General features: G+C 54.9%; 1 protein-coding gene across 3 annotated transcripts in view; it reads left to right on the top strand.

The window, feature by feature from the left end:
• Positions 1-16,153, top strand: part of MYO1C (myosin IC) — a 38,600-nt gene that overhangs the window by 5,112 nt on the left and 17,335 nt on the right. The window contains exon 1 of one of the 3 annotated variants that reach the window (XM_081890234.1): positions 57-200. The exons of 1 other annotated variant lie outside the window; for it this stretch is intronic. Coding sequence is in view for 1 of the 2 variants with exons in the window: in XM_081890233.1 (XP_081746359.1) it covers positions 14,142-14,159 (18 nt within the window). In the remaining variant the exon portion in view is untranslated. Of the gene's footprint in view, positions 1-56; positions 201-13,990; positions 14,160-16,153 lie in introns of those variants that run through there. One more of the 3 variants, XM_081890233.1, reaches the window with a different exon arrangement.

Raw genomic sequence — 16,153 nt, 5'->3', positions numbered from 1 at the left:
GGGAGGGCCCGAGCCAGGCCGGTTCGCCAGCCCCGCCGCGCAGGCGCACTCCGCCCTTGCCACGGCTCCGCCCGGCCCGTGACGGGAGCCCCAATTGCCGCCGCCGATCCGATCAAGCGGCTGGAGCGACCGTCGCCGACGGGGCACGAGGAGGGCGCGGCGGAGCGGGAGGGCCAGGCGGCAGCAGCTCACTCAGCAAGGTAGGCCAGGAGGGAGCGGCGAGGCGGAGGAGGGACCTCTGAGCATGGGCAGAGCGCCTCTCCCGCCGCCCGCTGGACTGGGTATCCCACGGGGGCGAAGGCAGCCCGGCGGAGCTGCGGGACCTTCTCGCGCGCGGCGACCCCGGAGGGGCTGAGGGGGCGGGGCTCCTCTCCCCCCTCCGCAGCCCCGCCTCCTCCGACCCTGAGGAGCTAGGTCTCCACGTGCAGAGGAGGAGTCCCGTGTCCGCGTGTCACTTGTGAATGCGACCCCTCCCCGGTGGGCTCCCCGCGGCGAGGGCTGGGCCGGTGTCCCGGGGGGCGGCGGGTCTCGCTTTCTCCCGAGGAGGCCCCGCTCTGGCGCTGCCGACAACAACTTCGCTTCGGCGCCGGAGTTGGCTGCGCCGGAGCAGGAGGGAGGCGGCTGCCCCGGGGCGGGGCGGGTCTGCGAGGGCGCCGCCGCCGCCCGAAAGCGGAAGGGCATCTGGGCTGCCCGCGGCGAAGCGTGGCTCTTGCTCCTCAGCCTAATCCGTCTGCTGCCAGCCAGCCGCTTCCTCGCCGAAGACGCGCGCCTTCCCCTGGGGAGAAGACGAGGCAGCAGAGGCTGCTCTCCCGGAGGGAAGGCGGGGAAACTGAGGCACAGGGGGATGGTGGCTCTGGAGAAGCAGGCCATGGCACGGCATACCCACTTGCTGCCACCCGTTCCAACCCCCACCCCCGGTCCTGTATGCCAGGCAGCAGCTACACGTGAATACGCCCCACTCAGAGCTCAGGTGTGAAGCCCACCTCCCTTCTGGGTGCAGCAGGGGCCTCTGGCTGTGTTAAAAGACAAGGCAAGGCAACCTGGCAGATTCAGCCTCAACTGGACTTTCTCCTGGGTAGCCACTCAGGCTGCCTTCTGGATCAGGCCCATGGCCCATCCCGTCCAGCACCTTTTCCCAACCAGATGCCTGTGGGAAATGGGCAAGAAGCACTCTGCTCCCATATGTAGCATATTATACTTCCATGTTTAACTTTCCACTGGGCAAGTCACTATAATAATATTTCTTTTTTTAAAACAAAAATCTCATTATAAGTGATTCCAAAGTAATATGCTTTTCAAAAGCCAAGCCATGGACCTCCTACTTTTGAAAACTTTGATATCTCTATGATAGTTTTTGTTATGTGAATGGAGCCAAGGACCCTCTGGGTGGGTTACATGGATCCGCTGGGGTCCACGAACCACCAATTGGGAACCACTCATATATAGTACAAATATGTATAAGCAGTATATAACAGTGTATGGGAACCTCACATCCCAGATGCAGGCCAGGAGGATTCCTATACTGTGTTACGTTTTTGTGTTTCTTTGATTATCTTGGGACTCGACTCCAGGCGATGTCCCATAATGGGCAGGTATGTCCTGCTGACCAGGCTTGCAGTTGTGTTGTTGAGGGAGTGGAGATTCATCTGCTTGTGTGTGTGTGTGTGTGTGTGTGGCTTTCCAAGTGCCTGGTGAGAGAGTTGGGGTCGCTGTTCAGTGCAGTGGGAGTGAGGGTGAGGGTCTGCCAGAAGGGATGAAACCTCCGGTGACCTTGGGGAGGAAAATGAGTTGGACTCTGCCACCTTTCTGTGGGTGTCTTGCAACTTGTGTCTCTGTCAAGGTTGTTAGCAGGCCGAGCCCTTGGAGTGAATTTGGCATTAATTAAAAGTGACCTGAGGTCAGCAAATCCACAGCTGCAAGGGCAGGCGGGATGCTTACTTAGTGGACGTCCTGGGAGAGGGCAAGGTATTCTTGCTCTGCTCAGGGTTTAGGCGTGTACATTTTCATATTCCGTTTTGCATTCCAGTGCTTGGTGATTTCAGGGAAACCCTGTGGCCTTAGGAGGAGTCACACAGACACACTCTCCCCCCTTCCCCAGGTCAGGGAAGCTGGACTCTGAGCGGAAAGTCAAGAACTGCCCCAAAGGGGATTTTTTTGTTCTCAGGGTGGGCTACCTAATCTTTCTGGGCTGAGCTGCTGGGCTCTTATTTCCTGTTGCTTATGAGTGTTATGGAAGCTCTTAGTCACAAGCAGCATTGCCAAGAGTGGCTTGATGCAAAGAGGAAAGGAAGCATAGCAGGTGACCTCTGCAGAGGCTGCTTGAAGGTCTCCTGGCTCCCAGTTGCCGCACAGTGGAACGGAGGGTTGGGGGGTCTCAGCCAAGGAGGTGTGATAAGGGCATGGCAGTCTGTGTCTGCCTGAGAAGCTCTTAGACACGGGTTCTCTCCACCTCCCCCCTGCCCATTTGTACCTTGGATAAGCGGATGAGATCTGCAGAGTCCCCGTCCCCCCCCCCCAAAATTGGGTGCCATGGAGGAGAGCAGTATTGGTTCCCGATCGCAGCTTTTGAATTTACTGCACTTGAAAAAACCCTTATCTTACATTTGTGAGTTGGGCTGGGGAAAAACCATATGTCAGGTTGCCAGAACATTTGGAGATTGGATGCTGGTGCCAGCTTGCAGGTCTGAAGCCTCTGCCAGCCTGACGCAGAGCTGGTACCTAAACTACCATGGCTGGGTTCTCGGGATGTGATGGAGGGGAGCAGAGCAATGGAACTCTTTTCTCAGACCTGTCCGGAAGTGCTGGGAGAAGTGGATTCTGCTTTCTGTGGTGCCTCTGAGGGAGGGGCACCTGGGTGCAGCGCTGCTGCTGCTGAGAGAGGAAGGCCTTGTCCACTTCCGTGGTGCTCATGGATGATCCCAGGAGGACTTTGGAGCTGTGACTCTTTGCTAGTGAGACACAGTGGGAGGGACTGTCTCAGCTGCAGCCTGTTCTGCCGTGGTTCCAGCAGGAAGCCTTTGCTGCTCCAGGAGAGGGGAGTCCTGGCTGGATGTTCTGGGTGGGCTTCCTTCGACACCAGTGGCTCAGTTCTGAGCCGTTCTTTGTGCAGGAAAAATGCATTTTGTTGGCCAGACTTGGTGTCCCCGAAATCATGCCTGCCCTGCACATTCTGAGCCTTTGTTTCCCTGGCCAGCTTGGTTTAATAACATAAGAGCAAGCTTACAATGCCTCTAACTCGCTTAGCTGCAGCCTGGCTAATTTCCTGGCTTCTGTCGTTTAAACAGGCAGCGCTGGCTGCCGATGGGGCCAGTTGAGCAGCTTCTGGGTGGAAGCCCTTATCCTGTTGACAGGTAAAAGACTTCCATGGGGCCTCCCAGCCCCTCCCCTTGCCTCCCTAGAGGGCCTGGCATGAGTCCTGCCTGGTGGCTTTTCCAAGGGAGTGGATTATTGGTTTTAGATTGAACTGCCTTTTATATCCTGGGCTGTGTGCTTTGCTCCCACACCACCTGTTGCATCTCAGGTCCTTCTTGGCTTCTTGGTGGCATTTGGCTGGGCCTGGGCAGAGCTTTCCTGAAAAGCACAGGGCATCCTTTCTCCTCCCTCCTGCCCCCTCTCCCCGCCCAGAGCCTCCTGCCCCCCTGCCATTTTGAAGTGGGGGGGGGGGATGACCACTTTTGGAGCCCTTTGAGTCAATTCTCTTTTTTAAAAAAAATAATAATGTTTCTTAAGGGTTTAAGGATTACAGAAAGAAGAAAAAAGAACAAATTTAAACAAAACAATACATTACAATACATAAAAAACAAAAAAACACTATTTATCTTAACAAAACAAAAACAGAAACAATTAAAAACACATCCAATATTTCCATATCTTATCTTTCATTTACTTGTTTCACCAACCTCCTCACACCTCCCTTTTTTGTATTCTAGTTCAGTTAGCTATTTCAGCAAATCCTTTCCATCTTTCTCAGTTTTTGTCCTATAATTTATCTTAACACAATCTAACCTTACTTTCCCCCTTTGGCCCATTAACAATCTATTTTTACTTAATTCTTTATAACATTTCTGCTAAAGCCATATAACTTCATTCCAGCATCCTTCTAACATTCATTAATTTTACAATGTTTCTGTAAATAGTCTTTAATTTTTTTCCAATCTTCCACCGACTCTTCTCCCTGGTCTCGGATTCTGCCAGTCATTTCCGCCAGTTCCATGTAGTTCATCAACTTCATCTGCCATTCTTCCTGGGTGGGTAAATCTTGTGTCTTCCTCTTTGAGTCAATTCTCTTTCCTCTCTTCACTTGCCTGAGTCTCACCCAATGAAGAACCACTGAGAGATCCCTGAGACAATGCAGAGTGAAGTGTTAGCACTTCATGCAAGAGGGAGGGTACCGTTCTAATCCTGGAAAGAGGCTGGTGCGTATTCAGATGCAGTTCTGCAGGTCTCTCTGCCCTCCCAGCCTCCCTTCCTTCCCAGGTTAAACAGATGGAGCCTAATATTTATTTGCATCCTTGTCTAGTGCTTGTCACAACAGAGCCAAAATCTCCCACAAGGAGGGGCAGCCCACTGGCTGGTTGTACACAAAGCTTGGTGAACACTCCCTTCCTTGAACTCAGGTGCTTTTTCATTCATCCTGCTCTTCCTTCAATATGTGTGTGTGTGAGCAGGCAGAGGCTTATCCTATTCTCACAACAATCCTGTGGAGTAGATTAGACTGAGAGGAGGCGCCTGGTTGATGTTCACCTGGCTACGCGGGGATTCAAATGCAGAGTGCCTCAGCCTTCAGGTCCATCTCTCTCTCTGTGCAGGATGTGCAAGGCAGAGTCCTCTCTCCTACTTTTCTTTCCCACTACTTCCGCCCCCCTCCCCGCAACTGAGCAAGTGGGAAGTAAAATGGGGAATGCAATTCCTTGTAAGCAAATGGAAGGTGATGCATGTTGGGGCAAAAAAATAATAATCTAAATTTCACATCTACTCTTACGGCGTCTGAACTGGCAACGACTGACCAGCTATGAAACCTTGGGACATAGCAAATAGCTCTGTGAAGATGTTGACTCAGTGTGCTGCATCAGCCATGAACAAGGCAAATGCCATGCCTGGGCCATTAGGAAAGAGATTGAAAATGAAACTCCCGCTTTCCCAGTACCATTATACAAAACATTTGGAATATGGTGTACAGTTCTGGTTGCCCTGCCTTAAAAAGGGTCTTTTCAAGCTGGAAAGGGTTCAGAAGAAGGCAGCCAAACACATTTGGTGGAGAATGGTGTGTATTATGAACACAGTCCTGGAAATGAGGGACCCCCTCCCAAAGGAATCTGTCAACTTGTGGATAGTGCAACAAATGATCACCTGTGTTTTGTTTTTTTTGCCTTCTGTCACAAAGCAATCTGCTCCTGCGGTCAGGGAAGTGCTAGCCTCTCATTGGGGTCTCCAAAACTGAAGGCTAGGGGGATGTTTTGTTGTGAAATGCTGTGGGCTCAAACTGCTGTGCAGGACTGCAGGTAATATCAATGAATAGTGATTTTAAAAGGAGAGGGGGGCACCAAAGTGAACAGGGTGTGTGTGTGGAGAGACTCCTCTATCAGGGCAGGTTACAACTTTGGGGGGCCTTTTTGGTTTAGGTAAGTGAGTGAGGCAGGACATGATGGGGAGTTTTGCATATTGGCAAAAGAGGTTTTTCTCCCCCGTGGTACAAGGACTTGTGGACATCCAGTAAATTGGGGAAGACAAAAGAAAGTCCTTCACAAACCACATGTTTAACCTGTGGAACTCGCTCCTGCAGGAGGCAGGGGTAGCCACCAGTGTGGGCGGCTTTAAAAGAGGCTTGGACAGATGCATGGAGGAGGAGAAGGAGGCTATCAATGTCCACTAGCCAGGAGGGCTGTGTTCTTCCTCCATGGTCAGAGGCAGTGATGCTTCTGAATACCAGTTGCTAGAAATTGCGGGAGGGGAGAGGGTTTTGTGTTTGGATCCTGCTTGCGGGATTCCCACAATGGGAATCTGGTTGGCCCCCTATGAGAGCAGTTTGTTGGACTAGGTGGGCTGTTGGCCTGTCCCAGCAGACTCTCCTTCTGTTCTTCTCCTCTGGTGCCTTTGAGAAGCAAAACAAGACATTGCTTACTCCAGGCGATAATCATGAGTATGCTGCAAACTGAAGGTGCCTGAATGTGTCTTGTCCCTCACCATCGCCCTCATTATGCTCAGGAAGGTTGCTGGGATCCCTGTGTGTGCTCTGTCAAGAGCAAACCCTCCAGCTGGCTTGAGTGGTTCCTTAGGAAGTCGCCTGTCCCTGGCTGGCCTTGCCCCCCTCTCCCCCCACTTGTGGGATGAGAATGCGGCATGTCAGAGAGAGAAGGACCATCTGCCCTCCGGGGTGGGGCTTGGACCCACATCTGTGGGTTGTTTGCTGGGAGTGGCAGCTGAAGGGGGCATGGGAAATTCCTGGGTGGGGGGCTAAAGTCCTCTGGAACAAGAGCACTTGAGACACTTTTATATTTGGCAAGGGAGATTCTTCTGCTGAGAGAGAAAGAAGGTTCTTGAGGGGAAAGGCTGCTAAGAATAGAAATCATTTACATACAGGACATAAAACATTCCAAATCCCAGCCTTTTCCAGGCCTGCAACTCAGCGCAGCCCTGGGAATTGGGTCCCACTTACTGCCTTGGAGTTTGAATTGTAGGGATTCAGGGCTTGGGACTTGTGAGGCTGGTGGGTTCCCGTGCTTTTCCTTGGACAAAGGAGGTTTCCAGCTTTCCCCACCCAGGCCCTTCTCCCTGCCTGTGGGGATGGCAGGAAGAACCAGCAGCTGCGTCTTGTTCCAGGCACTCGGGGCTCTGGGAGCACGAAAGCCTCCCTCCTGACATTTTGTCCCCGGGTGTTCCTGCTCTCCTCTCATTGCCAGCATTGTTGCGGAGGGCCCTGCACGCTTGCTTTCTTTCTTTCTTTCTTTCTTTCTTTCTTTCTTTCTTTCTTTCTTTCTTTCTTTCTTTCTTTCTTTCTTTCTTTCTTTCTTCCCTCCCTTGCTCCTCTCCTCTGCTTCCCTCTCCCCCACTTGGGTCCCGTGCAAGAGAGGAATTTCAGCAAGATTCTCCACACGCTGGCATTGCCACTCCTCCCCGCTGTGGAAAGTAGGACTGAAGTCAGCTCTCTCCCCCTTTCCCACCCTCTCCAGATCTCGACACAAACTGCATTCCATTCATTCCATGGGCCTGACTTGTGCGGAGGGGGGGCTTGCCATGACAGGCTGGAAGCAGAGCTGCCATCAGTCTGCAGCCCAGGCAGGGCTCCCCCTGCCTTGCCCCATAACGCTTCCTGGAGAAGGCGCTGCGGGATTGCCCCACTCCCCAGCGCCTCTGTAAGGACAGCGGCAAAGGTGCAGGTGGCTGTTGCAATTGTGGGTCCAGCCTCTGGGATCAGAAGTGTCCCTAGCTCCCTGAGCCTTTCATGTGTGTATATATTGTGGGTGTAAAGCAGATCTGTAGTGTCGGGGTGCAGTATTAGAAACTCAGGTAGGTAAGCTTATCGCCAAATGACACCTTGAATCTAGGTTACGGTCAGTGTGAGAAACTGGGATACGAAAGCTAGGAGCCTAATGGTTTCTGAGACCTGGGTTGTGGGTGTTAAAACAGAATGTCTAGTCACCACTGGGGCAGTCAGCAACACTGTTAATGCATGTTTAATTTGGTGTTAACGATATAAATATTGGTACCATACTTGAGTTTTCAAAACTCTCTACTCTATTGTTAAATTCCTTAACGTATTGTCTATTCTTAACGCCTGCTTCAAGGCTTCAAAGCACCTACATTTCAGGAATCCTGGAGTGTCATCCAGTTGCAAAAATGGCACCCAGACTTTTTGAGGTGCTCTCAAATGGAGAATCTTTAGGCGCAAAATGCGCCTGGCACTCTGCTAATTTCAAACCCTGGTTACAGTCACCACAATGCACTGTCCAGTTGCCTTTCCCCCCCAATGATGTTTATTATAGCAACAAGACATCGCCACAGATTGGCAGGCTGGCTGGCATGCAGCAATGTCTTTTGATGCGTGAGCATGCAGGAACAGAAAACTGCTGCACGCCAGCCAGATGGTGGCAATGTCAGCTATGAAACCTGGCAACAAGGCATCTTCACTTGTTTGCAATTGGACCTGCGCCAGGCACGAAATGCGCCTTGCGCCTGGGGAATTTTGAACACTGCCTGAGTGGTCCTCCAGATAACGCTGGACTCTGTTAGAAACTCGGATATATATGCTAGGCTCCAAATGGCTCTTTAAACCAGGGTTAAAGTTACGAAAACTAAATGCCTAGTTGCCATTTGGGCACCAGACGCCTTGAAAGTCATATTTTTCAATATGACGTTTTGGTTCCTGAAATTCATTCTGATTGTGCAGGTAAAATATCACAGATAGAATCTGAACAGGTTGCGTTGCTAGTGTGTGAAAACAGTCCAGACCCAGGGATCCCCAGGCAGGCACCTCCAGATGGAGAAGACGTCTGGTGTCATCCTGGCGCCCAGGCATCTTCACTTCATTGCAAGTGGCCAGTAGGCAGGGGCAAAATGCGCCCAGCGCCTGGCAAGTTTTGAATGCTGGTTGGATTACAGTTCCCATCATCTTTGGCCGTGATGTGAGTTGGAGTCCAGCAACATCTGACAGTCTGCCGATTTCCCATCCCTGATTTAGCAGGGGACGTGTGATGGTTGACTGAGATAATTTTGGTTTCTGCATTTTGTGTAATGCGAGATGGGGGGGGACACACAAGCAGAATCAGAAGGGGACCTGGTTTTATTTGGCCAGACAGGGCTGGCAGCAAGGCAGCCGAACAGCTCAGCTTGGTTCTTCATCTGGGACTTAAAGTCAAGCAGACTCACAATCTGAAAGGAATGATGATGGAAAGAGGCTGGCATGGTGGAACAGAACTGCAGCCACACCCCAGCTGCTGAGGGCAGGAAGCTGCCTTGGTCAGACCTTTGGTCCCTCTGGCTGGCCGCCTGGTGGCTCTCCAGGACGCCACAGGGCCTGGACCTTTTGCACGGCAAGCAGGCGCTTCCCGCCGAGCCACGTTGAGTAAGCCCCTGCAGGACTTGGTGGTGCTTCTTCTGAGGACGTTTCAGCATTTCAGAGTTGACAAGACGGCTGGGCAAACCTTGCCTGCCCTTGTCTGGGTGGGGCACCGCCTTGGCACTCTGGTCCCCAGAGACGTGTTTGTTCTGCTCCGTGTGCCTTGGCTGGGATCCTGCAATAAAGAATGAGTCACGAGTGTTTGGCCAGCAGCACCACTAAGTGGAGCCTTCCTAGGAAGAGGAATTTGGAGAGCTCTGGCGGCAGGTGCTGAGCAGTCACAGGTTGTGGAGAGAGAGACAGAGAGAGGGGAACTCCTCCAAACTTCAGGGCGTGCAAAGGTGCCGTCTCCTCAGAGAAGCAGCAAGAGCCAGGGGGGCCTGGGTGAGCCATCCATGTTTGCTTACCAGAAAAGGAGGAGGGGAGGATCTGGGCTGTTTCCAGGTGCGTTTTCCACACCCATCTGCTGGGAGAGGTTGGGGGCGTTCTCCTTGGCTCCCCTGACTGTTCCCTATGGGATGAACATTTCTGTAGCTTATTGTTTATTCACTTTATTACCTGCTCTTTAAAAGAGGATTAGACAAACAGCCTTAAAGGAGGATTAGAGGAATACAAGGGGGTAAAGGCTATTGGTGGCTGTGCTCTTCCTCCACAGAGGGAGGCAGCAGTGCTTCGCCTGAGTCCTATGGGCTAGAAACCTTGGCAGGGGAGGGCTCTTGCTCTCAGGACCTCTTTGTGGGCTTCCCATTGGGGCACCCAGCTGGATGGGCCGCCGCCCTGATCCAGAAGGCTCTTGTGTTCCTCTGAGGTCCCAGGGTGGTCTACAAGAATTTAAAACACAAGATTAAAAACAGATTAAAACAAATTACAATCGCAAGAATAGGCCGGGTTCTAAAAATATGCATCTTGAGTGTTCAAGGCCAGGGTGCAGAGGTTCATCTTCAGCACACTGTGCAATGAAGGTGCCAGATATCTGCACCTCTGCGGGGAGGGAGCAAGGGAAGCGGGCCACCCAGCTCAGTATTACCCGCACTGACTGGTAGCCATGGCGCCATCACTAGTGCTTCAGGCAGGACTCCCTCTCCCAGCCCTCCCTGGAGATGCCTCTGGGGGCAGAACCTGGTGCCTTCTGCATGCAGGACAGGTCCTCTCCCCCTGGGCCACGTCCCTCCCTAAGGGGGCTGGCACAGAGAATGCCTTTTCCAGCCCCCCCCCCAACATCCAAGGGCAGTGGAGTTACCAAGAAGGCCCCCCTCCCCTGATCTTACTCCTCCCCAAGAGGGGCTGGAAGTGGCCTCTCAGATGTTTAAGGCCTAAGTCTTTCACCGCTTCAAGCACCATGCAAACCCCTTGAATGGGGCCTGGAAATGACCTGGTGATCAGGCAATTTGAAGGGTGGCTTATTTTGGCCCCCTGGTCCCACCCAACCCCCAGTAGAGCCCCTTCTCCCCATGGCTGCTCTTGGGGAAGGAGGTCTTCGGGGGCCACAGGAAAGACCACTGCTGCGTTTTGCCACCTCCCTGCCTCCTCCACAGGCTTTCCTGTTCCCTTAATTCCCAGGGGCCTTGTGTGGGAATCGGCAGCAAATCAATAATTGGCCCTGGTCTGTCAGTGGCATCCCCCAGCTGCCTCCCAGCTGCCTGCCTGCCTCTGCTCCTCCAGGAGCCCCCAATGGCTCCGGGGAGCCCCTTGGAGCAGCAGGATCTGGACCTCGTTGTCCTTCCTTGCAACAACCAGCCACAGAAGCAGAGAAGCCTGAGCCTTCCTGGGGCGCCCCTCCCTGGGCGTGAGGCTGGGGGTGGCACGACCATGCCGCCCCCCTCTGTGTGGGGAGAGGCCTGTGTCTGGAGCTGAACAAACAAGCCATTAAGCGCCTCCTGGGGCTGGGCGTCAGGCATCAACAGGGCAGGCGGCGTGCTCAGCGCCTGGGCTCAGAGCTGGGACGTTGTGCCAACCTGCCAGGAGCCACGAGGGACGCCTGATCAGCGCTCTCTGTTCATTGTCAGGGCCCCCCAGGACGGGTTGGGCGAGGGCTTTTTCCCTTCCAATTAATTAGTTCTCGCAGACTGGCTCTGAGCTGCTGCTGCTGCTGCTGCTGCTGCTGCTGCTGCTGCTGCTCTTTTGTACAGGGTTGCAGGTACTGAGTCCCTGTCAGGGAAAAGGGTGGCCTGTTGTTGGGGGGCAACCGGTCCTCCTCCTCTGCCCCACTGGGGCCCCAGGAGGACTCCCCTGGCCCCAGTGCTCTGTGGGAGAGGCATCCTCTTTCAACTTTTGCTGGGAGTGGGGTGTGTGTGTGTGGTGGAGAGGGAGGTTTGGCTCTGCCATTGGGGACCTTTGGCATGTGGAGCAGGTGTGGAAGAGGCCCAAGGGAAAGATGTCAGGAAGCATCCTGGCTTTGCAGGGGGTCAGAGCAAGGTGCTTAGCCCTAGACAAAAGCATTGCTGAGCGGGAGGAAAAGAGAGCCGCCACCTCAGTGCCCTTGAATCTGTGCAAAGCGAAGAGGCTGCTGAAAAGTGGCCAGTTCCTCCCTCCTGGACAGATCCTGCCTCTCTCTGTGTGTGTGTTTGTGTTGCAGCAGCGAAGCTGCTCTGCTGCTCTCCTCAGTTCCCCTCCCAAACTGCCAGGCACCCAGTGCAAATCTGCCCTTATACAGTCATTTCCTATTCTTAGAAGCTTTTCCCTGGGATTGTGCTGGGGGAGTCATCCAGAGGAAATCCTGTTTCCTCCGTTGAAAAATGGAGGGCTGCAAGCGGCACTTCTCTCACTTCCTATCTGGTGTCCCCGAGGGGACCCTGGATGGAGGGGGCAGGCCCTGCCCGTCCTCCCCACCTTACGTCCTTTGCAGCAGTCTCCACAGAGCAGCCAGGTAGCAGACTTTGGGCAGAGGAGCAGAGCCTTCTCAAGCTTGGGGAGGCCCCGTCTGCAGGGCCTTCTTGCCCCAATGCTGCGGCTCAGGACCAGGGCCTGGATCAGTCCAACGCATCAAGTGGGGCAGGGGGGGCGCAGGAGGGGACCCCAGAGTCTTTCCGCTCCCCTGAGCCTCTTGAGGGAGGAGGCATTTCCAGCAGGGGAGGATTCCAGCAACCGCAGGCTCTGGACACTGAACTTTCCCAGTGAAAACATATTTTCTCCTTAAAAGGAAGATGACGGTCTGGCTGCTGGGAGGAGGAGAGGCTTTGGCTGAGCAGAATCCAGCTCTTTCTCCTCAGTGCCACATCTGGCAGGAGAGGGAGAAGCTCCGCAAGCGACTGGGCTGAGCCGGGGGTCTGCCTGGCTGCTGGGGGTGGTGAGGGGGATCAAGGCACAACAACAAAGCAGGCTCCGGTGCAGGGAGCACCAATGTGACATCTTGTTCCGCATGGGCTCTGGACCCCACCACCCGCCTGTCCCCGGTCTTCCTCACCCTGAGGGCCTTTTGGCACCAGATGCTCTGCTCCTCTGTTGTATATGGAAGCGGGGCTGACTTTGATCCGGATATGCCTGCCCACAGGCCTCAGGGAACTGGGCAGCTGAGAGCCAGCAAACCCCTTCGACTGGCCTGTTTGGGGCACTTCTCCTCCCAAAGCTCTCTGTGGAGAGACATTCTGCCTCCACTCACTGCCTGTGCCTGGGAGGGAGGCCCAGGGTGACTGAGGGGCTCCTGCTAACCCTCCTGGGGGCTGCCGGGCTGCTTTTGTCTGTCCTGCCCCACCTAAGGATGCCACCCCTCCCTTCCCTTGTGGCCTCCATTTCTCAAGCAGCTGTGGGGTTAGGATACAAAGGGCTTATCCTGGCAAAGCAGTGGGGGGGACGGACGACCAGTTGATTGATTGATCTCTCAGGTGTGAGCGTGGCAATCCTGAGTCCGGACAGACAGACAGACAGACAGACAAGGATCCCAAGGCCCTTCTGCCCCTTCTGAATCCTGCCCTTTGTGGCCTGCAACAAGAGGTGCTTGGCTGGTGGCGCAGCTGGCAGAGCCTCGCCCCCTCGCCCAGCCCAGGGAGAGATTCCACCTGGCCCCTTCCAGGCCTGCTGGGAAACAGGTGCTTATCAACTGTGCGTAGAGCAAGTCTGGCCAGGAAGGCCGGGATCCGACCACTGCCAAGGGGAGCCATGCAGCTGTCCCCCCCCCCGCCCCCGGGCAAAGAAGAGGCTGCTGAAGAAGACCCCCTCAGTTGCCTTTGCTGCCCTTGCCCCCCCCCCCGTTTCCCAGAGGCTTGGCCATGTGGAGATCCAGAGGAGGTTGGGCCGTGTGACGGTGCAGCAGGAGAGCCAGCACAGCCCCCCATCTGGAAGCCCCCATGCAAATTCCTGTTGGCAGGCTGGACCCCAGATCTCCCCCAGCCTCTTGGTGAGTGTGTGATGCTCACAGGGTGTTGTTGCCCAGAGGGCCAAGATGTAGGAAAGTGTGTGCAGGACATTGTGGACTTTGGGGAAAGAGGGCGGCAAAGGCTCAATTGTTGCCTTTTGGTGGGTTGCCTCACAGAAGACAGGCGCCAGGCCCCTTTTGCTCCTGCTGCGGGTCAGTTTGCGACTATGTGGAGATTTCTGGGTGCCCAGAATTCAAGGCGCCATTAGCCCCTAGCTTGTATATTTGTGTTTCTCACACTGCCCGGTGGATCTGGTCCGGTGGCCGCCTGCTCCTCCCTCCTGGGCTACCTTGGCTGGGCATCTCCCCATTGCCCTCCTCCTCTGGGAGCCAAGCTGGGCCCGCCATCCTCCCTCCCTCCCTCCCTCCCTCCCCCCTCCTTGTGGCTTTTTATGAGGAGTGCTGGGCTCGGGCCCAACTTTCCCAGCCACTTGGATTCCTTTTTTCTCCCTCTTGCCTGCTGAGAGGGAACTATTCATCCAAGGCAGCCAGCAGAGGCTTTTGCTGCAGCTTGTGATTTAGGGTGTGCCCACTGCCTGCCCGCCTGCCTGCCTCTGCTGCCCATTGCTCACCGTGGAGCCAGGAGGGGGGCTCCTGCTGCTGGCGATGAGGGAAGGCCTTCTGGAGGGCCCAGGGCGATGCTGCCGGGAGGAGAGAGGCGGCAGAGAGTAGAGGCAACATCCTTTGGATCCCTGCTTTGAGAAGCGAGGCCCGTGACTCTGGCGAGGGCCAGCCATGAAGTTCAGGGCTGTGGTAAGGCTCTTCTGTGGTGGGGAGAGGGCGAGGAGGGTCAGGAAATTCCTCCGTGGGTCTCCTGGGGGTTGATCTTGGCCTCCAGCTGATGCCCCTCCCTGTGGCCCTGTCCTGCAGGGGCAGACCTGAACTTGGGAGGAGGTGGTCAATGTGGCCACAAAGCTCAGGAGGTTTTCTCTGTGGGGTTCCTGGATCTGGTGTGGGGAGGGAGCCTATTTCTTGGCTGGGTCAGGACATGGGGAGGGGAGCCCACAAGCAGTGAGGCTCTGGTGTCGTCCTGTCCCCCCCCCCCCAGTCCTGCAGTGACCCAGGAAAGCTAGGCCTGACGTGCCTCCAGGGCCCCTCCTGGGTGAACTGGTGTGGAGGGGGAGCCTTCATCACCCTCAGGTGACCCCTCTCTATCCTGGGCCATGGACTCTGCCTCAGGCAATGTTCCTCCTTCATAGGAGCCTTGCCCCTTATCACAGGAGCCTTCAGCCCCTGAGTCTGCCCAGATACAGCCTACCTCAGAGGAAGCTAGCCCTGCCCTTACAAACAGGGCTGAGCCATTTGTTCAGCTGCAGCCCCTGGGACGGTTCTGGGTTGCCCCGTCTCCTTGCTCTGTGTGTGTCACAAGGGGGGGGATTGTGAATCCATTAAACAGTCGAAAAAGCCTTCTGAAGGGTGTTGACGGAGGACCCTCTGGTGGCCCTGGGGCCTCACACCTTCAGGTGCCTTTGGGGGGCTGAGCCTACAGGGGAACAGCTGAGTGACACCCACACCCCCCCTCCTAAGTCCCAGCCCAAGGGGCAGGGCAGCAAGACAAGGGAAGTTGGAAGCAGAAGCGCTTGCGAGTCAATGGGGAAGCTGGCCTGGAGAAACCTTGCTGCTGCCTTTCCTCTTTGCTCTCGGCCTGGGCTTGCGCACCAGGAGGAAGTCGACTCGTGAGACATGCTCAGTCTTGCAGTCGGAAGGGGAGCTTTGCCTAGTGGGCGGCCAGAGCAACAAGCAGGGAGGGAGGGAGCAGGGTGGCCCAGGCACCTTGGAAGGGCTCCCTGGCTGCCCACCTGTCCTCTTGACACCTGGCCTGGATGCTAGGCTGCCCCAGCCAGGCCAGAGTGACGTGGGGCCTCTTTGCCAGCCAGGGCAGGGACCCCCTGGGACAATGGTGCCATTGCCACGCCCCGTGAAACTCCTGGCAGCTGAGGAGGGGTGTCTGTCTGGGTGAGGGAGGGACCCTGGAGAGATATCAAAAGGCCAGCGAATGGTTTGACTGGAGCAGTGGAGCCAGCCAGCCTATCCTCTGAAGGGGGTGAGGGTCTTCTGGAGTGTGGGGAGGGTCTCAGCCTTCTCCATCTCTGTTGTCAATTCTGCCTCTGGAGGAAATTGCTTCTGGGGTTGGTGGAAAGCAGGACCCCTTTCTATGGGGTGTGGAAGGGGGTCCAGCAGAGGCAGGCAAGGAAATTCCTGAGGCTGCAGCAGCCTGAACTACTTCTCTATATGCCCAAGTTCCTTCTACTTTGGAAAGGGAAACCCGGTGTGTGTGTGTCTAAAAGGCCATCCTTCCTTCCTTCCCCATATCTCTCCACCCCAACAAAGCAATGTGCCTTTGGGTGGCCTTTGGGCCTCACAGCTCTGCCTCCGATGATGGGAATGTTTATAATTCTTGTTTGAATAAATACTGCAGAATTTACACTTGTTTGCTTCAGAAAGACGCCTAACGGTACTATTTTTAAACGTTACGTTTATTTGCTTTTACCCAATCCAAGATGCAAGAAAGGCATGTAAGATCCTGGCACAAAACGTGTGTGTGTGTGTGTGAGAGAGAGAGAGAGAGAGAGAGAGAGAGAGAGAGAGAGAGAGAGAGAGAGAGAGAGAGAGGTAAACAGTGAACACGTCTGCATCATGTTTAGCACCAGAACTGCACCAGAATTTGACTGCCTGCATCACCAGGCAGTCAAAAAACCATCCTGCCTGCATTCCGCTTCCCCTATCTAGCACTTCCCTTCAGTGGA

Source organism: Podarcis melisellensis (genome assembly GCF_964234715.1).
Source record: "Podarcis melisellensis genome assembly, chromosome: 15".
NCBI lineage: Eukaryota > Metazoa > Chordata > Lepidosauria > Squamata > Lacertidae > Podarcis > Podarcis melisellensis.
This window is presented reverse-complemented; position numbering and strand designations above follow the sequence as displayed.